Here is a 27,468-nt window from a genome sequence, read left to right as displayed (position 1 = left end):
TGCATGGGCCCAGGGTCCGGTATGCAGCCCCCAATGGTGGTAGAGCCCATGTCAGAGGTGCTGCCGCTGGAGGCTGTGTCACAAGTTCTGCTGTGGCTCCTGATACCTCAGGTTGAAGATGCTACCTTACACTGCTGTGGGAGGGGCAGGTGTGAAGCCAGAAGTACCTTTTCTCCTCCTGTAGCCTCTGGTTGTTGTTGTGGGTAAGTGTGATTTTTGAAACCTCGCATCAGGGCACCACTGCCTCTGCCAGTGGTATCTGCATTTTGAATGCAGCCCTTGATGTTGAAAGACCAGGGTCAGAGTCATTGCTGCCTGGGGAAACGGAGGGGGCTCGTTCACTGGCACTGCTGTGTTGCCTGCAGTGTCAGGGCATGGGCGCCCCCCACCATCGTGGGGGGTGGGGTAGGGCTAAACCGAATGTCATTGTTCTTCCTGCAGTCTCTGGTCACTGGCCCGCGCTGGTGAGCATTTTGAAATCTCAGGTCAGAGCACCACCACCCTTGCTGTGGATATCTGTGCTGTGGATGCTGTACCCACGGCTGGAAACACCAGAGCCACTGTCAGAGAGAGAGAGAGGGAGCTGGGTCGCTGGCACTGCTGTGTGTCCTGAAGCCTCAGGTCGTGTGCACGACCCACCACTGCTGGGACAAAGAGGGGCTATGCAACAAGCACCATGCCTGCTCCTGTAGCCTCAGGCTGCTGATGCATGCAGCTGTGCTCCTCAGGTTAGGACACCAGAACCACCGCTGGCAGCATACACATTTTGTATTGCCACTGCCTTCGGAGGGGGAGGGGGCTGCTTCCCTAGTTCCATTGCTCTAGCCCACCAACCTTTTGACGTATAGATGCACGGAAGTCTCAGGCATTCTGGTGTTCTTTGCAGCGAGTCCTTTTTTGGTCAATTGATGTCCCACTAGGTGTAACATAAAGTGGACAGACAAAGAGAACAACTGACTTTACCATGATGCAGCTGTCACGTTTCTTTTTTTAAAATTAATTATTTATTTATTTTCTGATGTACATCATAATATATTTCGAATTCTGTGTAGATTACATCGTGTTCACCACCAGAAAATGAATTATAGTCCGTCACCTCACATGGGAGCCTCATCACCCCTATGCCCTCCTCCCTGCCCCCTCCCCCTATGATAACCACCAATCCAATCTCCAATGCTATGTGTTTGTTTGTCATTGTTTTTATCCTTTACTTATGAGGGAGATAATATGGAATTTGAGTTTCTCGCCCTGACTTATTTAACTCAGCATAATACCCTTAAGACCCATCCGTGTTGTCACAAATGGCCAGATTTCATCTTTTCTTATGGCTGAGTAGTAGTCCATCGTGTATAAATACCACATCTTCTTTATCCATTCGTCCCCTGATGGGCACCTAGGTTGCTTCCAAGTCTTGGCTATTGTGTATAACGCTGCAACGAACATGGGGTGCCAGTATCTTTGTGCCTTTGTGTTTTCAAGTTCCTTGGATAAATACCCAGCAGTGGGATAGCTGGATCATATGGTAGATCTATCCTTAATTTTCTGAGGGAACTCCATACTGCTTTCCATAGTGGCTGCACCAGTCTGCACTCCCACCAGCAGTGAACAAGCGCTCCCTTCTCTCCACATCCTCTTCAATATTTGTTGTTTCCTGTCTTGTTAATTATAGCCATTCTGACCAGAGTGAGGTGATCCCTCTTTGTAGTTTTGATTTGCATTTCCCTGATAGCTAATGATGTTATTTTACTTCTGTATCTGAAATCTTTTCACATGTTATATTAATGTAGTGTATAAAATTGGAGTATGACCAACAGCGAGAGTGAGGAATGCTAGCAGTAACTTCCTGCTTCCATTCCTTGACTTCTCTTCTATGATATGGCACATGGGGAAACCTCAAAAGTGTCTTGTGGGTAATAGAGGCTAGATCTTTCTCACTGTCTTCTCACAAGGGTTGGATACAAAAAGAGTACAGAGAACCTGGTTCCAAGATGGAAAAAAGCCAGGGACTCTAGGGAATATTTCTCTCCACGGTTAATTGACCCTTAGAGAAGATGTCCCCATGTTGTCTTCAGAGCCACGTTCATTGAGATAACTAGTTCTCCTGACCTCTACAGACTGAGTCCAGGAAAGCCCTTTGGGAATGCTCATCTCCGTGCATACAAGTGTAATTGGCATCTTGAGTAATGGTTTTCAGAAGAGATTCAGGATGTGTCCTCTGGGTTGGAATCTCTGATGCCATCTACTTAGTGTCTTTGATTTGCCTCAGGTGACATCATCATAGGTCTTCTGGACTATGGCTTGATTCATTTCTCACAGACAGTACTCCTCTTCCCTCACATTTGCCTTGTTTCAGACCAAGTCTCATTCCTGATAAGAAAACATTCATGGAGTCATGAAGGGGCTAATTCTAAAAAGACCAGTGCTAAAGGCAAATTCTGGTTTTATTAAATAGAAAAGGGGGTATAAAGCTAAGAAGAGAGTGCCTTCAACGATTCAAAATAGCAGAAAACACAAAACAGATTTTCTTTTGACTCTAGGCCCATTGATGATTAAGCTGGTGTTAGATGTAGCTTCTTAATCAGGTAACATTAATTGAAATTCTTATTGCCTAAGCTTGCATGGCCAGTTTGGAATGGAGAGGCATCTGAAATATAGGTTTAGAGGCAGCAGAAGCATTTGCATGATTCAAAGACCCAACTAGTAGACGTTAAGGAAGTCCAGTTACTTAATCTATCCTGGCGTGTGCTGATGGAGCTCAAAACCTGAGCATACCTTGCCAGAGCCTTACAGAATTACATGCACTCTTGCTCTTGATGATGGTCTGTCACTAGGATAGTTAGCATAATCAGTGCTGACTGTGGAGGACAATATAGTCTATGCCATTCCACCAGTAAAAAGAGAGTTCCAGGGTTAGAGAAGGAAGTCTGATGAGCACCTCAGAAAAGACTTGTTTGGATGACCAATAGCCAATGTGTGAGTCAGCGTGGGCCTATCCTGGCCTCTCTATTTCACTTCTATACTTGTTCTGCCCACAAGCCTCTGCAGAGGAAATTTCAGGTAAGGTAATGTTGGTGTTTCAGGTATCCATGAAATCCTTTTCAGAAACTGGCGCACACTCTGACATTGTCAGTTTATGTCCTCATTCCTTAAATATGAAGGTGATATTAGTCAGTTCATGAGGAAAGCTGCCTGATGAGGCAGAGGAAAAAAAAGCCAGTTGAGAGCTGCAAATTGGAATGGGAAATTATTATAAAAGCTACCTGGGGCAGAAAGAGAGACGACATGAATCAGATGATGGAAAAGTTACGCTACAGAGATTTACAGAGAAAAATGGGGGAAAAAATGAGGAAAGAGATAGGAAATATATGAATATTTTAGTAAAAGGGAAATGTGTGGATGTCTGGTTAGGGCTGGAGCGATCAGGGGGAATGCGGAAGATTTGGGCCCTTAGTCCACAAGAAGCTGAATTTGAAATAACAGTGTGAGGTGACAGCCAATATAATGATACTAGGCTGCATTAATATGGAGAGAGTTAATACATGTGACTTCTTTCTTATGGTCGAATTATACTTTAAAGAATACGTTCTGTTCTGAATTCTTCACTTTAGAAACTAAGTAGATAGTGTGGAATGCATGGAGAGCTAGCGAAACATTTAGGAGGAAAAACACAAAGAGGGATAGAGTGGATATTTTGAGGATCAATGTAGATTAGTATTTTGCACTAGGCTTCACCATGGCTGCCAACTCTCATTTTGAGAAGTGTGCATATGAGAATTAGATACAGGGCTGATTGGGAGATTTGGTTGATTAAATATTATAATCCTAGTTTTATCAGCCTGATCTATAATTTGAAGGCTCTCAGGTCTACCTAGGACACATATCCTGTTTGTTTTTAAGTACATAAGTACAATGGCTTTATTATGTTTCAACCTGGCACCTATTCATATTTCTTTAAACTATTCTTAACTTCCAAATAAAGACAGTACTGAGTTTTCCTTCCACCTAACATGATAAAGCTTTCCATGTACAATGAAAAACATGTTAACCTTTTCTCAAGAAGAGGATATAAAAGACACTGTGCCTTTCCCCATAAGAGGATACAAAATCCTTTTAGGTTTTTAGGCAAAATTCATTTACTCCTATCTGATTCATACCCCTCCTTTTATGTCATATAACTTAAATACCGAGATATGAATCTAACCATTTTGTTATATCGTATGTTAGAAAAGGTGATGATGGAGAGGATGAAGACAAAAATATTTAGTTAATATATGTGAACCAAACGTTCATATCAAAACAAGGAAGAAAGGGCTGTACTGTTACAGTTTTGTTTTGCAGCAGCTCACATGAGCACGGCTGGTGTTTACAGCTGTCTTCATTCACTCCCCATTTCATATTCCCTTAGTGTGCAGCTGGTCAGCTTCCTTGTCAGGTGAGGTGACACCAACTTCATTCCGGAATGATCTGGGCCCTTAGTAGTCCTGTCTGAATTGGGTGGTTATGGGTTTCCCCTGACTTTCATCACAAAGAGGCTCCCTAGAACATCTCCTGCATTGCAGACATGCTCCTCCTTATCTCCATGGTGTAGTAGCAACTGAATTTCCCCTTGCTACTCAGGATCGGTCACATCAGCCAGTATATAGTACCTCCTTAGCTTGTTGATTCAGTGATATGTGGAGCCAAAAGTGGCAGGGTAGCAGGCTCAATTATCAGTAAATGAAATCCTTGTTGTGTCACCTGGTAGAAAAATACTTCCCTTTGGAACAAAGACCTCTAACGCAGCAGAGCCTAAAAGTGCAGAAACAGGAAGCAAAGATTTTCCTGGTGGATCATAATTATAAATTTTATAGTGAGAGGACTCATTCCCATTTTTACCTATTGATGCCTGGTCCCGAGAAACTGATTGATGGAAGAAACAGCATCAGAAATTAGATGCAGATTAACAGGATTTACTGCATCCTGGAGGACATTGTCCCAGCCATATGAGGTGTTTCCGACCAGCTGTTGCCATAACCGAGTCTTCAAAAGCCCTTTCCACCATCATATTAAGCCAGTTGTTTTAGGAAGATGGAGAATATGCTAAGACCAGTGGATTCCATGAGCATGGGCCCATTCCCACACTTCATTTGCTGTGAAATGAGTTCCTTAGGCAGAAGCAATGTTTCATGGAGTACCACTATGGTGAGTAAAGCATTCTATAGGTCCACAGGTGGTTTTTTGGCAGCAACTGTACGCAAGGAAGGCAAATTTATATCCAGAGTAAGCGTCTATTGTAATAAAAACAAAGCACTGTCCCTTCCACGATGAAAGTTATCCAGTTGACCCACTCTACCACCAAGTAGCTGGCTGTTCTCCTGGATAGTAATACCGTATCAAGGATGCAATCTTGGTCTCAGTTGCTGGCAGGTTGGGCACCCAACAGTGGAACTTGGTGAGTGGAAGTCCATGTTGCTGAGTCCATGTGTAGCCTCCATCATGTCTTCCATGGCTACCTTGTTTGTGGGTCCATTTGCATGAACAGGAGTGACTGAGGAAGAGTCCTAACTGACATCCACAGAATAGGTTAGCACGTGGATAGGAGGACTCATTCTGTGGACAATAGTAATGGGCATTTCTTCCCTGTTTTTTATGAATGTTTGGCATGATTTTGGTTGTATGCAGGATAGTTATACCATGTTAGGCAGGAGGATGACTTTGTCCTGTTTATTTTGTGATTAAGTGTGCTTTAAGGAGATGTGTATGTGTACCAAATTGACATGGGATGGACTCTGGTCGCTTTGTAATGTGTCAATGTGGCTAGGATGAACTACATTTCCCAGAGTTCCCACGTTTGTGTGTTTCTGGCTAAGAGGAGCCACAGGAAAGATTCTCAGGGAGATGTCGAGGCAGAAGGGAAGCAGCTGCTGTGTTGTTTACAGACCGTAAAGTTGGTGATATGCTGCCTCACCTCACTCTTGTGAAGCAGCATCTGGGCCTGAGATTGGCTCTACCTTGCCTTCAACCTTCCTTTAGCATCTGTGACTTCTGGGCCAGGTGTGTGTGTTCAGCCTCATGAAGAAGGACCCCAGCTTCCACAAGATAGCCATACCACAAATTCCAGAGACAGCAAGAAAGGACATGAATTTCAGTCCACGTTGCAGGGTCACAGCTGAAGCATGTGGGTTCCAGCCTGCAATTGATCTACCACACTTCATACCCATCTTCCCTTCGTGACTGCTTGCCACAAGGCCTATCAATGTCCAGCATCAGACACAAAGGTAACAGCCTCACACAGACTGCTTAACCAGCTTTCACACTTTCACAGGGCCAAATTTCCATACAATCTATTAAATGTATATGTCTACGTATCTATCAATTTCTTAGTGGTTCAGCTTCTCTGGTTAAACCTTGACTGGTATAATAAGCAAAAATAGTATTCATGTATTATTTATACATATAAATATAATATATAGAAAATTTATTGTATACATAAGGATAAAAGTACAAATGTTTACAAAAATATGAAACTGTATATATGTGTTTACATATTTTATAAAAGTGTATTTGTGTGTATATGTACTTATAAAATATATATATAGGTGGTTATATATTTCTTACTTAATGAGGAGAGACTATTGTTTTGAAGTTTGGCACTTAAAGGGGCCAGAAGATTCTAGAATTTCAGAGTGACCATGTTTGTGAAGAGAAATTTGAAGTTCTCACTTTTTCTAAATGGTTACTTCAACAATTTGACCTGTTGTATAATTAGAAATAGAAAAATTTTTCTTCAAAGATTCTTTTGTAGATCAAAAGGTCATATTGTGAGGTATGCTGAACCCCAGTATTTCTGATGTCGCTCTTCCTTTCCACTTCCTGTTTCCCAAGGGACACAGAAAGGGGAGATGTGGCAGAGGAATCAGACCTCTCTGGCAGACTTCATCCTTGAAGGTCTCTTTGATGACTCCCTCACCCACCTTTTTCTTTTCTCCTTGACCCTGATGGTCTTCCTGATTGCAGTGAGTGGCAACACCCTCACCACTCTCCTCATCTGTGCAGATCCCCCGCTTCATACACCCATGTACTTGCTGCTCAGCCAGCTCTCCGTTATGGATCTGATGTATGTCTTCACAACCGTCCCCAAGATGGCTACCAACTACCTATCTGGCAAGAAGTCCATCTCCTTTGCCGGCTGTGTGACCCAGCACTTCCTCTATTTGTCTGTGGCTGGTGCGGAGTGTCTCCTCCTAGCTCTCATGTCCTATGACCGCTATGTTGCCATCTGTCATCCACTGCATTACACTGTTCTCATGAACAGAAGGGTGGGACCGATGATGGCTGTCATGTCATGGTTGGGATCATCCATAAACTCCCTATTTCACACAGTGTCCTTGATGCACTTCCGTTTCTGTGGGCCTCTAAAAAGCCACCCTTTCTATTGTGAGTTTCCAGCTGTTGTGAAGTTGGTACGTGGAGACATTACTGCTTATGAGACCACTGTGTGCGTCAGCAGTGTCCTGCTTCTCCTCCTCCCCATCTTTCCAATTTGTACATCCTGCATCTTCATCCTCCATAGTGTCACTCAGAGGCATTCAGCTGGGGGTAAGAGAAATGCCTTTGCCACTTGGAGCTCTCACCTCACTGTGGTTTCCCTCTGGTTTGGTGCCTACATATTCTCATATATGAGGCCCAGGTCCAAGCGCACACCATTGCAAGGCGAAGTTGGTTCTGTGTTCTATAGTATCGTTACTCCCACACTGAATCCTTTAATGTATACTCTCTGGAATAAGAATGTAGCGAAGGCTCTGAGGAGAGTGCTGGGGAGAGATGTTATCACTTAAAGACAGCAATTGCAGTTGCTCTGAGTGTAAGAGAGGAATGGGATAACCTCCTCGGATTGATCTGGGCAAGCCCCTAAGAGTTTTCAAGGGTCCATATCCCTGATGACTGCTGCATAAATGAAGTGGTCAACACACAATTCCAGTCTTCTAACTTGGTCTCAGGCCTCCAAGCACTATAGAGTACTTACCTTAGTCCATTCGGGCTGCTGTTACAAAAATACCATAGACTGGGTGGGTTAAACAACAAACATTAATTTTTCACCATTCTAGACACTGAGAAGCCCAAGATCAAGTCTTGAAAGTGGTAGACCCTGTTTCATTTCCTTTTTATCTCTTTTTAAATGTAAGCTTGCCCTAATGTGTTTCCCTGAGTAACCTATCCAAATGGCACTCACCCTTCTCTGTCCCCTGCATCCACGTTGTAACCCTTCTTTGCATGATTTTGCACTGTATTGTTATATTATATTTTTTGTCTGTTTTACTAGAATGTAAGCTCCCTGATGGCTAGGACTTTGTTTGGGTTACTATTGTCTCACCAGAGACAATAAAACAGCCTGACATGAAAGAAGTGATCAATGAGTATTTGTTACATGGATAAATAAGTGACAGGACATAGATTGCTTTACTATCCCCATGACATTAATGAAGTCTCATTCAGAGAGGGGAAGAGACCTAAAAATGTATAACACAATTGATGACTTTGTAAGACTCATTTTGTGTCAGATATTCAGGGATTAATACCAGTCAAATTCAGAGGGCTAATATCTCCATGAACTTTCCTGAGGTGTAGTAGTCTGAGGGATGCCAAAATGAGGGACAAATTTCTATATCATACTACCTCTCCTAGATAAAAATGTCAGGAAGCCCTGGGACCTTCTTCAGAAGAATGACCCTTAAGGTTTGACAGCACAGCTGTACTCTCTTTGACAAGTAAGTATCTTCCCTTTGAGAAACAGCTTTTGGCATTTTGTAACCAGGTGAGCCAATGATCATGAGTTGGGTGTCATCTCAACCACCTAGCCCTAAGGTTGAATTTACCCTGTAACACTCCACAACCAGGGGGAATTAATATTTACAGAAACTGGGCCTGGGTGGTTTCTGAAGGCACAAGGGTGTTGCATACACAGCCGGCTCACAATCCCAGTTAGACACAGGGGATTGTTCCTCAGCTACCTCTCCCTCGACACACGCAACTATGACGTTGTCAGGAATCCTATAAAATCATTGGAGAATGAAACAATCTAAGTGAAGAGTACGGATGGTTATTTGTGTATTTCTGGCATGTGCCAAAGTAAATAATACAGTTTTTATGTGGGCTCCTTTTGAAAAGAGATATAAAACTATGTTATTGTAATCATTGTTTATATGTTCTGGATATTAACTGCTTAGCCAATGGATGGTTCACAAATATTTTATCTCATTCCATAGTTTGTCTTTTCCCTCTGTTGGTTGTGTCTTCTGATGAACAGAACTTTTAAATGTTGATGTATTCCAATTTATCTACTTTTACTTTTGTTGTCTGTGCTTTTTGTGTCATATCCAAGAGGCCATTGGCAAACCATGAAGCTTCACCCCCAGATTTTCTTAAGCATTTTACAATTTTGGCTCTTACATTAGATTTTGGATATATTTTCAGTTAACTTTTGTATATATTGTGTCAGGTAAGGGTCCAAATTCATTCCATTTACAAAAAGAATCAAAAAGTATAAAATATCTAGGAATTAACTTAACCAATGAATTGATAGAGTTGTCCAGAGAAAATAGAAAACACTGCTTAAAGAAATTAAGGAGACATAAATAACTGAGAAGATATTCCGGGTTCAGGTTTGTAACACTTACTGTTATTATGATGTCCATACTACTGAAAGTGACCTACAGAATCAATGCAATCTTTACCAGAATCCCACTGGAATTTATTCAGGAAAGAAAAACCTATCCTAAAATGCATATGGAATCAAGGGACCTCAAATAGCCAAAACAGTCCTGAAAGAGAATAAAGCTGTGGGACTCCCAGTTCCTGATTTCGAGACTTTAATTCAAAAGCATGGTGATCAAAACAGTGCAGCCCTGGCATAAAGACAGGCATATCAACAAACGGAACTGAACAGAGAGCTCAAATACGAACCTTCACCTATATGGGCAAATGATTTTCAACAAGGGGGCAAGGTCATTCAATAGGGAAAGGACAGTTTGTTTCGCTAAATGGTGCTAGGAAAACTGGACATGCAAAAGAATGAAGTTGGACGCTTACTTTACACCATATACAAAAATAACTGAAAATGTATCAAAAAGTAAAACGTAATAGCTAAAACTACAAAACTGATAGAAGAAATCATAGAAGAAAATGTTTATGACATTGTATTTGCCCATTGATTTCTTGGATATGATAGAAAAACACAGGCCACAGAAGTAAAAAGAGATAAATTGGACAACATCAAAATTTACAGTTCTGTTAAGCACAGGACACAATCAGGAGAGTGAAAAGACCACCTATGGAATGAGATAAAATATTTGTAAACCAACTGTCTGATATATATATCCAAATATATAAAAATGACTACAACTCAAAAGCAGCAATAAAACAACCTGATTAAAAAATGATCAAGGAATTGTCTAGACATTTCTCCAAACAAGTTGTACAAATGGCCGACAGCCACATGAAAATATGTGCAGCATCACTAATCTTTAGGGATATGATTAGGAAAAATCAGCTCATATTGGATTAAAGACTTAAAAGTAAGACCTGCAACCATAAAATCTTTAGAAGAAAACATAGGGGATAAGCTCTGGGACATTAGTCTTGATAATGATGTTTTGGGCTTAATACCAAAAGCAGAAGCAACAAGAAAAGCAAAACTAAACAACTGGGACTACATCAAACTAAAGGACTTCTGCACAGCATGTGACACCACCAACAAAATGAAAAGATAACCTAGAAAATGAGAGAAATATTTTCAAATAATAAATCTGAAAATTAGTTACTATCAAAAACACACAAAGAACTCATACAACTCAATAGCAATACACCCCAGATAAATGCAAATGAAAACTACAATGAGATACCACCTCATGCCTGAAGAATGGCTTGTTAAAAAGACAAGAAATAACAAGTGTTGGAGAGGATGTGGAAAAAGAGAATCAATGCGCACTGTTGGTGGGAATGTAGACTGGCACATCCACCATCGAAAACAGAGTGGAGATTCCTCAAAAAATACAAATAGAATCACCATATGATCCAGCAATTCTATTCCTGGGTATATATTCAAAGGAAGTGAAATCACTATCTTGAAAAGATGTCTGCATCCCCATGTTCACTGTAGTGTTATTTATAATAGACAAGACATGGAAACTACTGAAGCGTCCATCTATGGATGAATGGATACAGAAAATGTAATATATATATATACAATGGGATATTAGTCAGCCATAAAAAGGAAGGAAATTCTGACATTTGTGACAACAGGGATGGACCTTGAGGGTGTTATATTAAGTGAAATAAGCCAGACAAAGAAAGACAAATACTGTGCAATTTCACTTATATGAGGAATCTAAAGAAATGGAACTCAAAGATACAGAGAAGAGATTGATGGTTGCCAGAGCTGGGGGTGAAGGTGGTCAAAAGTTAGAAACTTTCAGTTGTAAGATCAATAAATTCTGGGGATGCAATATACAGCATTGTGACTATAGTTAACAATGCCATATTGGGGGGCTGGCCTGAGGGCATAGTGGTTAAGTTCACATGCTCCGCTTTGGTGGTCCAGGGTTCACCAGTTTGGATCCTGGGTATGGACCTAGTACCGCTCATCAAGCCATGCTGAGGTAGCGTCCAACATAGAAGAAGTAGAAGGACATAATATACAACAATGTACTGGGGTTTTGGGAAGAAAAACGAAAAAAGATAAATATTGGGAACAGATGTTAGCTCAGGGCCAATCTTCCTCACCAAAAAGCACACACACAACACGAAATACCATATTGAATATTTGAAAGCTGCTAAGAGAATAGACTATCAAAGTTCTTATTCTGACACATGCTACAACATGGATGAACCTTGAGGAAAATATGCTAAGTGCAATATGCCATCCGTGAAAAGACACATACTATATGATTCCAATTATAGGAGATGCACAGAGTAGTAAAATTCATAGAGATAGAAAGTAGAATAGTGGTTGTCAGGGGCTGGGGAAGGAGGGTTTGAGGAATTGTTCCATGAGTACAGAGTTTCATTTTCAGAAAATGAAAAGACTAAAATTTGTTGCACACAATGTGAAAGTACTTAAAAGTACTGAATCATACAATTAAAATGGTTAAGATGGTAAATTTTGTTATGCGTATTTTATCACATTTAAAAATTTTATGTACAAAGCACAGACAGGGCACTCTCATAATTAATGAGATATTTGTTTGGATCGCAACTCGACTTTTGGTGGTGAACACAAGGTAGCCTATATAGAAGTCAAAATATAATGATACAATTGAAATTTATATAATGCTATAAATCACTTTTACCTCAATAAAAAGATAAAGTTCATATGAAATATTAAAAAAAGTATGATCAGAAATGTACCACCAACATAAATTTTTTTTTCTGCTTTATCTCCCCAACCCCCCCCAACCCCGTACACAGCTGCATATCATAGTTGCATGTCCTTCTAGTTGTGGGATTAAATTTTAACAGATAAAATCTTTAGGAACATTTCCACTAAAACCAAGAGCAATAAAAGCTCACAATTATGACTACTGTTGGACATTGTACTAGAGAATCTTGCCAATGCAATAAGAAAGCAATAAGGATAAAGCTTGAGCAGAAAGAATCATTTTATTGTTTTTCACAGCTTAGAAGTCCAAGACAATCAACTTACAAATCAATGGAAGCAACAAGTAACCTCCAGAAATGTATGACAAACAATACACTATGTAACAACCCAAATGACCAGTCCGAAATAGAATAAAACATTGATAAATAAAGTGAAAATGGTGAGATAAATGGGGATAAAACACATTCTTGAATGGGAAACATTTTATTGCAAAGAAGTCAGTTCTTAATAAAATTAGTCTTTAAGTTCAATAAATTTGAATCTGAATCTCTTAATGTGTATTATGGACTTTGCCAAAACAATTCTAAAAGTCAAATCAAGGAGAAAATTTGTAAGAATGAACGCAAGATAACTGAAAAAGAGCAGCAAGCAAGAACAGGTGCTATCAGCTGTCAGAACATGCTCTGAAATAGAGAAAGTGAAAACAGTGTGGTATTCATTCAGGGAAAGAATCAATGAAAGAACAGTGAGTCCAGAACACAGATTTATATACAGGAATCTGATACTAATAACCGTGACATTCCAAACCAGGAGAAGATGTTAGAACATGTAGCTACCCATGGCAGGATGTGGGGCAAGAACTCTTTAAGGTATCATATAATTTTCAAGCTTTCTAAATGTTTCATGAAGTCCGTGAATTAAAATCTTGTATTTATTTTCTGTGAGAGTTTGTTTTACCACTTAATCCTGGCAGGGTGTTCCTATCTGGCTTCAGCAGAATATTATAGCACTTGGGGGCAAAGATGCATCGTAGTAGCCCAGCACTGGAAGCCAAGATAGAAAAGATCTCTGCAGCTACCATGCTCTTCCCCTTGGTGCTTGTATACGGGGGAGAAAGGTGATCCAGACACCACAGAACACCAAAATGCTGAATGTCAGGTACTTGGCTTCACTGAAATTGTCAGGAGTCTGCTGGCCAGAGAAGCCAAGGTGAAGCTCACGAGGGCCAAGGAACCCAAGTATCCTAAGGAAAGGTAGAAATGATGACAGAGCCCTTTTTGCACACATGATAAGGAGCGTAGGCTCAGAATGTGCATCTAGGTGAACAAAAGGGAGAAAATCACTTGAATCGATGAGCAGATGGGAATGATGGAATTATGTGCCCCTGACAGCATCCACTGCCTTATCTTTCTCCCTGGTGTTGTGATCTTGAAAGCCAGAACTACAGCGATGGTTTTATCCAAAATCTGGAAACAGCTACAGTCCACATGACTCCAATGTCATTTGTTGCAGGATGCAAGTGGAAGTGTTGGGATGGCCCTTGAAGAGCAAGGAGCACAGGAAGCAGAGGATGAGGCATTTGAGAAGGATGTAACTGAGAGACTGGTTATTAGCTTTGACTGTGAGGGTGTCCCTGTACTTCAGAAAAATCCTAAGAACCACAGATCTTAGGGCAGACAGACAAAGGGCTGCACAGGCAAGTACCATCCCCAGAGGATCTTCGTAGGCCAATAAGGTCACAGTCTTTAAGAGGCAATGACCTTGATTACGATTTGGGTATTGATTGTCTGGATATGTCATACATTGCTTCATACCTAGCAAGAAAAGCAAAGTGCCGTTAACTTGGGTTCAGTGATTCTCATGAGCCCCAGAATACTCACATTTGGACAAATTGCTATAATTAGACACCAAACTAAAGAATGTTATAGGAAGAAAAATTCCAAGTTAATGCTGTCTATTTTTTTCTTGCTATATCAAAGGCCAAGGAGCCCTAACATCATCTCTTGTTCATCTTCCAGAGACAGAGGAACAAGTTTTAACTTACAAATAAAAATTACACCCATCTATACCACTTAAATAGAGGTAGGATTGCACATATCCTGGATTCATTCACTCAAAGGAAAGCATTTATTGATAACCTCTAGTGACGCATGGAGCTTCCAAAGTTTTGCAGATATAGAGATGGCCAAGACGTAAACTGTCACTTAAGCTTCAAAATTGCATTAATTCTGATAGCCAAATAATTAAAAAACATCTCCTATTCATTATAGCTTCTACTATTTCTGTTCAGATTTGAATCCCTTCTATTTTAACAAGACAACTCCCTAACGAGTCACCCTATCTTCTGTCTTGAAGCCCTCTTACGTCTCATCAACTCAATTGTACTAATTAAGGTTTCTATTATTTAAACCCATTCACGTACCTTTCTCGCTTAAAATGCCACAATTATTCTCACATTTGTAAAGAAACAAGTCTCAAACATTAGTGCATATTAGAATCACCTGGAGGGCTTGTTAAAGCAGAGTGCTGGCCCACACTATCAGAGTTCCTGATTTGGAAACTCAGAATTTACATCTCTAATAAGCTCCCAAGTGATGCTGATGCTGTTGGTATAGATACTACACTTTGAGACCCACCATTCTAGGTGGAATCCAAACTCCTAGCAATGCACAAAAGGTCCATTATTATCTAGGTTCTACCTACCTCTCCTGTAGCAACTTTTTTGTGAGGGATTGGATAGCAAGGATAAAGGAACAAATTTTAATGTGCGCGGGTGCTATCCCAAGCAATTTACTTGACAGATGAAAAAATATATCTCAATTCTCCCACAGTCTGTGAGGTAGCTAGACAGTATCGACTCATTTTTCAGAGAAAATAATTGAGGCTTAAAGAGCTTCAGTAACGCACCTGAGATCTTGGAGATAGTGAAGGCTGGGCTGGGATCCAGACTTCAGAGCAGGAGGTCAGACTAGGGTGAGGGAAGTGAGATCCCAGAGGTGCAAAATTTAAGGAAGCACTCACTTTCAGGTGCCAACCCCGCCCTTGCCTGACCCTGAGAGTGAGTGCCTCCTTAAATTTTGTCACCCAGGCACCTCACCTACCTTTCCCTAGTCCTGGCTCTACTCAAGACTGTCTGACTTCAAAGCAGATGATCTTCCCATTACATGCCTTTTGCTAAATTTAATGTTCATCACCACCTTTTCTCTTAAAAAGTTGTAATTCTCATAAAATTATAGGGTTTAGATAAATTTCTGTATTTTGATACTTTTTCTCAAGAGGAGTTCCTATAGGTTTAAGTTCATAAATTTAATTCATCACTAAAAAGAAAACTGTAGGCCAACCTCATTTATGAAAACGCTAAATCCTTAAATAAAATATTAGATAATGTATTCAGGTCCATTAAAAAGTAACACATCACAATTAGGGCTTTTTAAATGCTTTAATGGAAGAACTTGAAAGAACATTCAACATACAATGAGGTAGAACTGAGTTCAAAATTGTCCAAAAGTTCGCATTGATTTTACACTGAATTATAATAAACAAAAAGAAATAACAAAAACTCTGAAGATTTCTTTTTAAAAAATTTTATGGTGTAGTTCAAATTGGCTGAAATTTGTCTCTGAATGTTTGATGAGATTCCCATGTGAAACCTATCTGGACCTAGTGCCTTTTTTGGTTAATAGACTTTTTACAGCTTTTAACACTTAAAATCTTAAAAGAAATCCGTCTTTAAATCTTAAAATGCTCCATTAACCTCATATCTGTGTGTATAACTTCTCTTTCTCTCTTCCTGGAACCTCTTTTCTTCCCTTCTACACCTAACTATCAACCATGTCTCTAGACTGAGCTGGAATCATCTCACCTGAGTAGCATTCCTTGCTCGTGTAAGGCTTATTGATTCTATATTTCCCAACACATCTTATTTCTATTTCTACAATCAAGTTTTACACTTTATTGCAATTTTTATTTACTTGCCTGCTTATTTTATTAAGCTGGGGATGTTCAATGGAAACGTGGTTTATTTGAAAGAAAATGAGATTTGGACTTATAATAGTATTAAAATTTGGGCTCTTCCACTTACTAGGGGTCTAATCTTATTAACCAATTTTGTTAAAAATTATTAAAAAGTTTGAAATAATGTAAGAGGGTGACTGAATGCATTTTCAGTGGCATACTCTAGCATCGTCTAACCAGCCAACACAAGCGTTATTTATTTATCTAGGACTATATATCTGTTTGACTTAATGATTTATTGTTTCATTAGAACCCAAACACTGTGTAGTTACATGTTAATCTGTACATTGTTGGGGAGTGGCAGCCAGGAGAAAGATAAACCCAAAGATTATGGTTTTATTGCCCTGTAGGACATTAACCATTTTTCTATGTAACCTAGCAATTGTATTCTAACATTCTTTTGTTGATGTTGTATTGTCAAAAATGCTTTTAGTGGGGCTGGCCTGATGGCTTAGCAGTTAATTTCATGTACTCTGCTTTGGTGGCCCTGGGTTCACTGATTGGGATCCCAGTCACAGACCTCCACACTGTTTATCAAGTCATGCTGTTGCAGGCGTCCCACATATAGAGGAAGATGGGCACAGATATTATCTCAGGGCCAATCTTCCTCAGCAAAAAGAGGAGGATTGGCAGCAGATGTTAGCTCAGGACTAATCTTCCACACCAAAAAAATGCTTCTAGTGATGAACTATAGAAACCGCTGTTTCACAAAAAAGGTTTGTGGTTCTTAGAACCACTTTTATCATCTCATTGATTTCCACATTAATTAATTAGTTAAATAAAATCATTGATACGTGTTTATTCCATAATGTTGAAAGTCATGGACTTAATTTTTAAAAATTTATGCTCAAAGTGCACTAAACTCACAGAAAAATAGTAATGATGATACACTTACCCCCATAGCTATTTTTATGGGAAAAAATGAGTATATGTGTATGTACCTGCACCATAGTCTCTCAATAACTAGTATTTGTATTTAGCATTACTTTCTCTTTATCTGGTATGTTGCACCTAATAGGAACTCAATATTGATTTCTTGAACATATGTATCGTTGAATACAAATACAGTTACTTATTGAGTAACTGACTGAATTATCAACAACGAATTGGCAAAAATAGCCACACTTACATCTTCAATGAGCCTAAATTTCTAGGTGTTAATTGACACTGAAATGCTAAGTTTTGGTCTGTTTTCCTAAGTCTGAGCTGTCTAACTTTTTATCTAGACTTTTTATTTTAAGGTAATTGTCGATTCGCATGCAGTTAGAAATAACACAGGGTGATCCCGTGTACCCGTTACCCAGTTTCCTCCAATGGTAACACCTTGCAAAACTCTAGTACAATGTCACCACCAGGATATTGACCCTAATATTCATTCATTGGTGAAACTTTCTATTTCTTTGCTGAGGCTTTCCACTTTTTCATTTCTCTCAAGCATGTTCATAATTGCTCACTGGAACATTTTTATGATAGTTCCTTTAGAATATTTATTAAATAATTCTGACATCTCTGTGATCTTGGCGTTACCATCTATCGGTTTTCTTTCTGCACTCAGTTCAGATCTTCCTGGTTCTTGTTATGATGAGTGATTTTTGATGGAAACCAGAACATGTTGGGTATTGTGATATGCAGCTCTGGATTTTATTTAAACCTTCTATTTTATCTGGCTGCTTCTGCCAAGGTTCTGGCTAGGAAAAGGAAAAAGTGGTTCCTTGTTACTGCAGGGGAGGGAGAAGTCCAAGATTTCCACTCAGCCTCTGTTGACACATGATGAGGGAAGATGTCCCCATTTCTTCTGGGTGGGGTAGGAGTTCTGATTCCCCACTAGGCCTCCATGGCAGCTCCCTGGTTGGGAGGAGTGGGAGTGCCCCCTTACTGCTGCCCATGTGGCTTCACTACCCTGAGACAGAAAGGGAGCCTTGTAACTACTGGACCATGATGGAAGCCCTCACTCTCCACTTGGCCTCCTCTAAGACAACACCTGTTGGGGGGGAGGGGTGCTTCATTGTTGGCATGTAGGGGGAAGTCTATGCACCCCACCTGGCAGGAGAGGGCCTGGGCACTGCCCAGAAGTGAGAAATGTCCTGTCTGTCCACTTGGCCATCTCTGATACCACCCTGGCAGCTTGCCTTGTTGCAGGTGGAAAGGGTGGCTGTCCACACTCCCCACTTGGCCTTTCCTGGTGAGAGTGGGCCACAGATTTTGCCATGATGTTTGAGTGGATTAGAGCAGTTCTTGTCTAAAAGTTTTCTGTCTTGCTAGCCTGTCCGTTTCCTGATCTTTTTGATAGAGAGAGCAGACTTTTGTTAGGGCTTTTTAATGTTGTAAGTGCTCCGGCCTTTCCAGGTTGTTGGCTTCTTCAGACCCAAGTCTAGGACATATGAAGCAAAAAGAAATCCCAGGAAACTCACCACCATGGCCTTCCTTGGGTGCCACGGTCCCTACAAGTGTGTCTCTTCTCTCACATTTCAGAATCATCGTAGGTTTGTTTTATATATATGCCCAGCGTTTTAGTTGTACTTAGAGGGCGGAATAGAGAAAAGTGTGTCTGCTCCATCCTTCCAGATGTGGAAGTCCTCTGAGCACTAAGGTTTATGTTCATTCTGAGGAAGAGAAACTTCAGGAAAATCAATTGCCTTTTATTGTTTTGTTTCTACTAACTGCTCACTACTCCTGATCCTTGACATATTTGGATATTTTGTCAATATTGATCTTGATTTTCTTTTATATTTTTCTGTGTATTGTTAATATCTAGAAAAAATTACAATTGACCTATGGAAGAGAAAATAGAAATATTGGTTGATACTGTTATTGAAATTTGGTCTGTGAAGTAAAAAATTTAATTAATTCGTCAAGGAGGCAGCATACTGTGTTGGCTAAATGCATGGACAGTTCAGCCAGATTATCAGGTTGAAATTTGGTTCCACAGTGGCCAGCAGGGTGACTTTGGGTAAGCTCCTGTGCCACCATTTCCTCATCTTTAAATGGAGTTGATATCACTATCTGTTTTTATATGCAGATACTTGTTGTTAAATGATTTGATGTGTGGAAAGCACTTCTTAGAACTGTGCCTAGCATCTAATAAATACTATCCAAAGGTTTGCTATTCCTAACCATTTGCCTATTTATTTTTATTAGACATAATTCCCAGCTGCATGTTCTGTTCTATATTTAAGTGTGTATTTTTGGATAGTATCTCATTTCTTTATTGTTAGAGTTTAAGAACACATTTTAGTGTCTGGAAACAGAAGTCTCCTATCTATCAAAATTCTCTTCCAATATTTTCTCCAAATCATTCTCTGTATCAACTTTAAAATACATTCCATAAAGGTCCACATTTTCAAGCAAATTTCAGTATGAAATGCCTTCGATTTACAAATAAATTTAGTAAGGCTTGCTATCATTCCAATTCCATCAATAAATAAAGGTGTCCTATCAATAAATAATGTGAGCCTTTTGCTTATTCAAAAATTGTATTATATTAACAATTAAATTTTAGAAGTTTTTAAATCAGATTTGCACACTTGCAGTTTATTACTAAGTATTTTAAATTTATTCCTATGTTATTGGGATATTTTTCTGCTATATCTTTAATAGGGTTGTTACTTGTACACGGAAAGCCACTGCTTTTTGTGTGCTTATTTGGAGACGGAACTTCTTCCCAAATTGTGGCAAAAATGCTCATTTTTGCCTGTTCTTATTTTTATTGTTTTTGGTGGAGAATATGGGCCCTGAGCTAACAACTGTTGCCAAAATTCCTCTATTTCCTTGAGGAAAGTTTTCCCTGAGCTAAGAGCTGTGCCTGTCTTCCTCTGTTTTGTATGTGGGACACCAGCAAAGCATGGCTTGATAAGCGATGTGCAGGTCTGCACTCAGGATCAAACTGGAGAACCCCAGGCGGCAGAAGCAGAGCACATGACCTTAACCACTATGACACCGGGCCAGCCCCTCTGACTAGGTAATCACCGTGCATCTCTCCTTCAAGTTACCCAGAGTTATATTACACACTGGTATTATGTGAATGGAATATTTTATCATTTTATCTACATGATTATTGTTATAAAAAGAAAAATCATATATTTTTGTATTTGTATCTCATATCCAGGAGGTTTTACTTTCAAGTTTTAGGAATTATACTGTTTCAGTTGATTCTTTGGAGTATTTTTTGTATAAAATGATGTATTTTAATTTCTTATGTTTTCCTTTTTAATAAATATCACCCTTTTTGTTTCATGAATTGTTGCACCACCCAGAACTCTGGAGCAATGTTAAAAGACAGGAATGAAAGTGAACATTTTATGTTGTCCACAAATTTAAGTGTAGATGGTATTTTCAGTTTTTCATTATTTAACTGCAATGTCTGTTGGCAATTCCAAAATGTTAGTTATTGTGTGAAAAGTCTTCAGGACCAGTCTTTCATCTTGGGGTCCCATGCAACCCTAGACTTGCTGTTTTTCAGCCACAGTAGACCTTTTTGTCAGGTCCCCGAATAGTGGAAGAAATGTGCTATTCTAATTATCTCTGACAAGGAAGTCTTCCTTTATTCAGCTGTTATAATTCTACTTATCTTTCAGTACTTAAAATAAAACACTTTTGTACTTTTTTGTTTCTTTTGTGGGGAATATTCTGACATCTCAAAGTAAGGTTAGATACTACCCCAATATTTGTATTTACTGCACTTGTATCGTGACCCTTATAATGTTCCTTGTGATCACTCATCATGTTCATCTCCTTGCTCCCTGACTCTGAACTGGCAGAGAACAAGTGTGATAGGGCAACCAGGGGTACTAAAATGCATCCTCAGCATATTTCACAGTGGCTGGTTCATAGCAGAAATATAGGATATGTTTTTCGTTTGTTAAGTCATGCACATTGTTTCTGAACACTTACGTGTGTCATCATCGGTGCTAGTAACTTGAGAAATTAAGCTAAATAACATGCACCCTTCAACGTGTTCATATTTGGTTGAAAGACTTATATACAATAAAACCAAGATACTCATAATGACGTGTGTTAGGTTCCATGGTAGACACAAACACAGGTCACTCTGGGATAGCCCTTCAAAATATTTTCTTGAGAAGGTAATGCAAAGAGTCAAAAGATAAGTAGGAGTGAACCAGGTCAAAGAGAAGAGTATCCTTACATAGGGAAGATTATTAACTTTACTGGAGAAATCAGTGAGTAAATGAGAGAACAACTTTGAGATGTCAGTCCTATTCTCGATCCTCCCCATTTTGGGAACAAATAAGGACGTAAACGAAAGGATGAGTAGGAAACTTCCTCCAGATCTGCACCTGTGTCAGTGGAAACCTCCTTCTCTGGGCAGAGGGCACAGTCAAAGCAGCAGGCAGCCTTTCTCCACTGGGGAGCTTGCCTGGATGCAGGGCCACAGCTCTTGCTACACAGAACAGGGACTCTGAAGAAATCAGAGGGAAGTCTTGTTAAAATCTGAAAATATGATCTAGTTCTGTGTAACCAAAATGTTTCAGGGACAATCAACAAATTCCATTTAAAAGAAGCAGCCCCTTTGATCACAGGGCTGGATGCTCTTAACTACTGTATGATGTTAGCCATAACAAATTATAGAACCATACACTTTATTACATGTATTTTTATTATCTAATAGGCATTAAGAAAGAAAGATTACTCAAGTTGAAAGGAATGTTAGACAATAACTTGAGTTGGAAGAGGTGACTGTGCTTGCCCTATTGAGCTGAAGGAGGACATCAAAATCCCCACGCTGGGCTCTGTTCTAAATACATATGGGTCATAAATATCCAGCAATGAAACTCTCCAACCAACCTCTTTAAACCCAGTGACCCAATCAATGAACTCTTCGTAGATGGAAAAGTCTTGACAAGGTGGTGCCTGTAGGACAAATTGTCCTACTTTCACCTGAAGTCCAAGTCCACCAGCAAAGTTCGAAAAGTTGAGAATATCATACTCTTTCACCGAGATTCTTGCTGATCTAGATGTACCTGGTCCCTACCATTGCAGTCAAACTGTGTGGTCTTCCGAAAGGAGTGGAGATGGAAAAGCTGTAGTTGAGCTGCAGAAGGAATTTTGGATTTGGACACAAAAGATCTGATAGCTGTGTGACATTGGAAACATCCCTCTTCTTTTTAACTTCAAACTTAAAAGTACTCACTTGTATTATAAGATTCAAAAGAGGCAACCCATATGGAAGCAACTTGATAACCTAAAACAAAAATTTAAACTGATATTTAAATATCATATAGTATGTATGTGATTTACATATGTGATACATATATTTTTATGAGATAAACATGGTAAGTTATCCACTATAGAATCAGACCCTACATAGGCACTTCCCCTGTCAGTCACCTCCTTGAGGAGATGCTTGGAGAACATGAAAATCAAAAAATATCTATGCATAGCATTCAGAAAATATTGACCAGAGAATCAAATTCAGCCTCTCTCATTTGTCATTAGCAGTCTCTCAAAACTTCTCTTAACTCTTTTGCAAAATGGGGATAAAAATACTGCCTAAAGAAATTGTGATATAAGGTGAAACATATACATATATAAATATACCATTTCTATATCATGCATATATATATATGCATAAGATAAAAAATTTAAGTTAGCTACTAGCATGCCAGAACTGACATAAGCAATTCGAGCACTAGAGTTCTCTCTACTATCATTTAAGGCCATCATGGAAGAAGTCCAAACCTACAATAATGAAAAAAGAAAGACAATATTGGCAAGACTCTGAGGCTCTTTGTGACTCAAAGAGTTCCCTTTGGCCCATAAATTCCAAAATTCTATCTCTGCCATTGTCACCTTTTTCTTTACAATTATTTCTACACAAACAAGTTGAAATTGAAAGACTCTAAGACTAGAACTCTGTCTTAAGCACTGAAGTTAGTAAAGAAACTGGTATAAGTCTGAAAAAAGAACCCCAAACGCTGATTTCATACTGACGTCCTGAAAAAAGTACATTTGACTATGTATTTGGACAAGATATAAAATTTATAGACCATCAGACAAGGAGCAGCTTGATTTGGAACATTACCTACTGAGGGTAAACAACCAGCCTCTCCCCATTCCCTATTGATTGCATTTCTGATGGCTGCAAAAGAAGTTTATGAAGGGTCTGGGCCACAGCACAGACAGCATTTTATACACAGTTACTCCCGCCAGCCATGGCCATATCAAACTTATGCAAAGGGCGAGACTCAAAAGAGGCATTGAGAGGACAGTCCTCCAAATTTTTACATTCAGTTTCAGAAATCAAGCAATCAAAGTGCAGGTTCCGTAATTTAGTGAGGTAGAAGTCTTCTGGGTGTTTAGAAGGGGTAACTTTCTGGAGAAATTGTTTCAAACCAGGGATCTCGCTGTGTGGTTGTCAAAAAGTGAGAGTCCCATGGAACGTATCAAGCATGGAATAACTTTCACGGAACATAAAATCCCAAGGCAATGTATTGATCAGACTTGCCTGTCACCAAAAGGTTCCCCTTTGAAAAGCTCAGTCCTATGAGTGAGTCAGAGTCACCATAAATGACAACCACATTTGCTGATGAATCGCTAATCCTGAAATGCTATTACCAGGCCAATGAGAAATATATGCTGTCAGTGACAGAAATCAATTCAACAAAGGCCACACAGATGCCACTCTGGTACATCTCTTTTCTCAAGTCCCATAGAAACTGAACCCCTTTCTTGTCTTCTGAAACAGCCAGCACAACCCAGATCTAGTCAAAATGCAGCCTCAACCAAACCATACCAAGGGCCAGTGCTGTGTTTCTGGGGGCCGTCTGGTAGAGAGATGGAAACTGGTCTTTGTCCCTCAGGATGGGATCAAAAGGGCCATAGGTGAGTTAAACGGGAAAAGAAAAATATTGTCCCATTTGAGATCAAAGGAAGCAACGTGAGGAAGAAATGAAGCGCAATTATCAGCCTATCTGACTTCCATTATGTTCAATGGCCTCAAGCCAGACTGATGGTTGCTGTTCAACAAGTGTCCCTTCGGGGCCGGCTCCCTGGCCCAGTGGTTAATTTCACGCACTCCGCTGCGGCGACCCAGGGTTCAGATCCTGGGCGCGGACATGACACCACTCCTCAGGCCACGTTGAGGCAGCATCCCACATCCCACAACTAGAAGGACCTGCAACTAACATATACAACTGTGTACGGGGTAGGGGGCTGGGGAGATAAAGCAGAAAAAGAAAAAGTAAATAAGATTGGCAACAGTTGTTAGCCCAGGTGCCAATCTTAAAAAAAAAAAGTGTCCCCTGTAGAAAGGAATCACAGAAAAGCTTTGTTCCTTCCACTTTTGTGCATCACTCTCCCTCTGAAAGTTCTCTGCAAAACAATGGCCATAAGTCAGAAATCCCCAAAACTTTAGCCAGTTAGGATCTATCCATTAGTATGCTCTTTGACATCAGTCTTAGCAGCCTATTTTCAAGTACCATGTCTGACTGGGCAATGGAAACAAAATGCAAAATGAACAAATGGGACTACATCAAAGTAAAAAAATCTTCTGCACGGCAAAGGAAACCATCCACAAAACCAAAACACAACCTAACAACTGGGAAAAGATACTTGCAAACCATATATCGGATAAGGGGTTAATATCCAAAAGACAGAAAGAACTCATACATCTCAACAACAACAAAAATCAACAACCCAATTTAAAAAACGGGCAAAAGATCTGAGCAGTGACTTCTCCAAAGAAGATATCCGGATGGCCAACAGGCATATGGAGAGGTGCTCAACATCATTAGCGATCAGAGAAATGCAAATCAGAACTACAAGGAGAGGTCCCCTTACTCTGCTCAGAAAGGCTCTAGTTAACAAGACAGGAGACAAGTGTTGGAGAGGATGTGGAGAGAAGGGAACTCTGCTACACTGCTGGTGGGAGTGCAGACTGGTGCAGCCACTATGGAAAGCAGTATGGAGTATCCTCAGAAAACTAAGAATACATCTACCGTATATATGATCCAGCCAACCCACTGCTGGGTATTTATCCAAAGAACTTGAAAACACCAATGCAGAAAGACACATGCACCCCTAGGTTCACTGTGGCATTATTCACAACAGCCAAAACTCGGAAGCAACCTAGGTGCCCATCAAGGGAAGAATGGATAAAGAAGATGTGGTACGTATGCACAATGGAATACTACTCAGCCATAAGAAATGATGAGATCTGGCCATTTGTGACAACATGGATGGACCTTGAGGGTATTATGTAAAGTGAAATAAATCAGAGGGAGAAAGTCAAACACCGTGTGATCTCACTCATAAGTAGAAGATAAAAACAGTGACAAACACACACAGAGCCATGGAGATTGGATTGGTGGTTACCATAGGGGAAGGGGGGAGGGGAGAGAGCAAAAGGGGTGATGAGGCTCCCATGTGAGGTGACGGAGTATAATTAGTTTTTGGGTTGTGAACATGATGTAATCTACACAGAATTCGAAATATATTACAACGTACATCTGAAAGCTATATGATGTTAGAATCCACTGTTACTGCAATAAAATAAAATAAACTAAAGAAGTATAGGAGCCTCAAGAGACTAACAGGCTTTTGAAAAGTTATTCTAGGGATTTGTATGGCTTAGCTCAGGGTGGCAGACACCAGCCTGAGAAACAGCTGTGACATAGCCACTAACTTCAACTAAATTATACTCCGACTGGAGGGAAATCAAAACTACTATAATCATAATTTATTGAAGGCTTCACTTTGTGCCAGATCCTGTGCTAACTGCTTTGCACCAACTATCTCATTTAATCCTCACATCCAAAAGCTAGGTTACCGTTATTCTCCCCATTTTAAAGGTGAGGAGGCGGAAGCAGAAAGATGGCAATCTGCCTGGAATTCACAGAAGGATTCTCTATGTCATGACATGACTTTTTGACAAGATTTAAAGGTTTAACACATTACCCGGAAGATGCAGATCACAGCATCACGGAACGTGAAAAACACTGAGTCCTGCAAAATGTATTAAAACACTAATTATGGATCCTCACAATCTCTTTGCACGTTTTTTCAGATGAGGGAAAACCCAGTGTGAAAAACCGTTGATGAGATGTCTCCAGATGAGGACTATGTCTGGTCTTTAAAGCCGGGAACTATCCCAGTAGATTCGGAGTCAGTGGGCCCAGAGGAGGCCTTGAGCATCTCTGTTCTTTTAAAAAGCCCCACAGGGTACACTTCCGTGCCTTTGGAGTTGGGCAGTACAGTCATGCCCTACATCGGGACGTTTCAGTCCACAACGGGGGTCCCAGAAGATTAGTCCCATGTGGCCTAGGTGTGTAGGAGGCTCTGCCATCTAGGTTTAGGAACTCCGTGGTGTCTGCACAGTCTCGAGATTGCCTGACTGTGACACACTCCTCAGAACTGATCCCCACTGTTAAGCAAAGCATGACTGGACTGCCTTAGATTCTCCACGGTTCCAGACCCTGCACTGTTTACATGACTGCACACACAGAGGGCACCGTGTCTGAGGCAGAGAGCAGCTGGAATCACACAAGCTCTCGACAGATAGTCAAGGAAAGGCGTGCTCTGCTTACACGACTCTCTACTTTTCTTTGTGTCTGAACTATTTTATAGCTAATCTGCTTTTCTTAACGGAGCAGCTTTGCAAAAAAAAAAAGTTACCAACAAATAGTAAACAAACCAATATAAACAATACGTATTAAATAAGCCTAACCCTAAAATGCTACTGAAAAGGCTTTTATTTCCCTGGGATAATTTTGAGAGCAGTAGATTCTTTTACCAAGAGCAGCCAATTTGAGAGAGATTATTTCTAATTCCACAGTGCTACAGATGCGGTCAGTAGCAAGTGCAAGCTGGAAAGGAAATAAAGTTGGGTGTAATCCATTCAAGTTCACACGTTTCACCAGGGACAGCCTCCGAGCCTTTAATACTTATGTATGTATTTATCCATTTATTTAATCAACCACTACTAACACCTACTATAGGCCAGACACTGCTCTAAGTACTTTACTGATAGGAAATATCCTTTCACCTTTACACTCACCTATGGAGGGTGTGTTATAATCATCCCCATCTTACAGATCAGGAAACTGACACAGAGAATGGTACGGTAACTTGCCCAAGTTCACACA

At 40.1% G+C, this 27,468-nt stretch overlaps 1 protein-coding gene and 1 long non-coding RNA gene across 24 annotated transcripts in view; one reads left to right on the top strand and one right to left on the bottom strand.

The window, feature by feature from the left end:
* The window catches only part of LOC106781149 (olfactory receptor 2AE1-like), a 139,575-nt gene extending 126,286 nt beyond the window's left edge, over positions 1-13,289 (top strand). For all 19 annotated transcript variants that reach the window (XM_070259564.1, XM_070259566.1, XM_070259569.1 and 16 more), the window contains one exon: positions 6,865-13,289. In XM_070259564.1, the coding sequence (XP_070115665.1) occupies positions 6,865-7,817 (953 nt within the window). In that variant the 3' untranslated portion in view covers positions 7,818-13,289. The remainder of the gene's footprint in view (positions 1-6,864) is intronic.
* Positions 1-27,468, bottom strand: part of LOC138923050 (uncharacterized) — a 45,235-nt gene that overhangs the window by 15,990 nt on the left and 1,777 nt on the right. For all 5 annotated transcript variants that reach the window (XR_011436171.1, XR_011436168.1, XR_011436169.1 and 2 more), the window contains exon 2: positions 835-916. This is a non-coding gene — a long non-coding RNA (uncharacterized lncRNA). The remainder of the gene's footprint in view (positions 1-834; positions 917-27,468) is intronic.

Source organism: Equus caballus, unplaced genomic scaffold, assembly GCF_041296265.1.
Source record: "Equus caballus isolate H_3958 breed thoroughbred unplaced genomic scaffold, TB-T2T haplotype2-0000440, whole genome shotgun sequence".
In the NCBI taxonomy this organism is placed as follows: Eukaryota; Metazoa; Chordata; class Mammalia; order Perissodactyla; family Equidae; genus Equus; species Equus caballus.
Note: the sequence above shows the minus strand (reverse complement) of the source record. Positions and strands in the feature narration are given on the sequence as shown.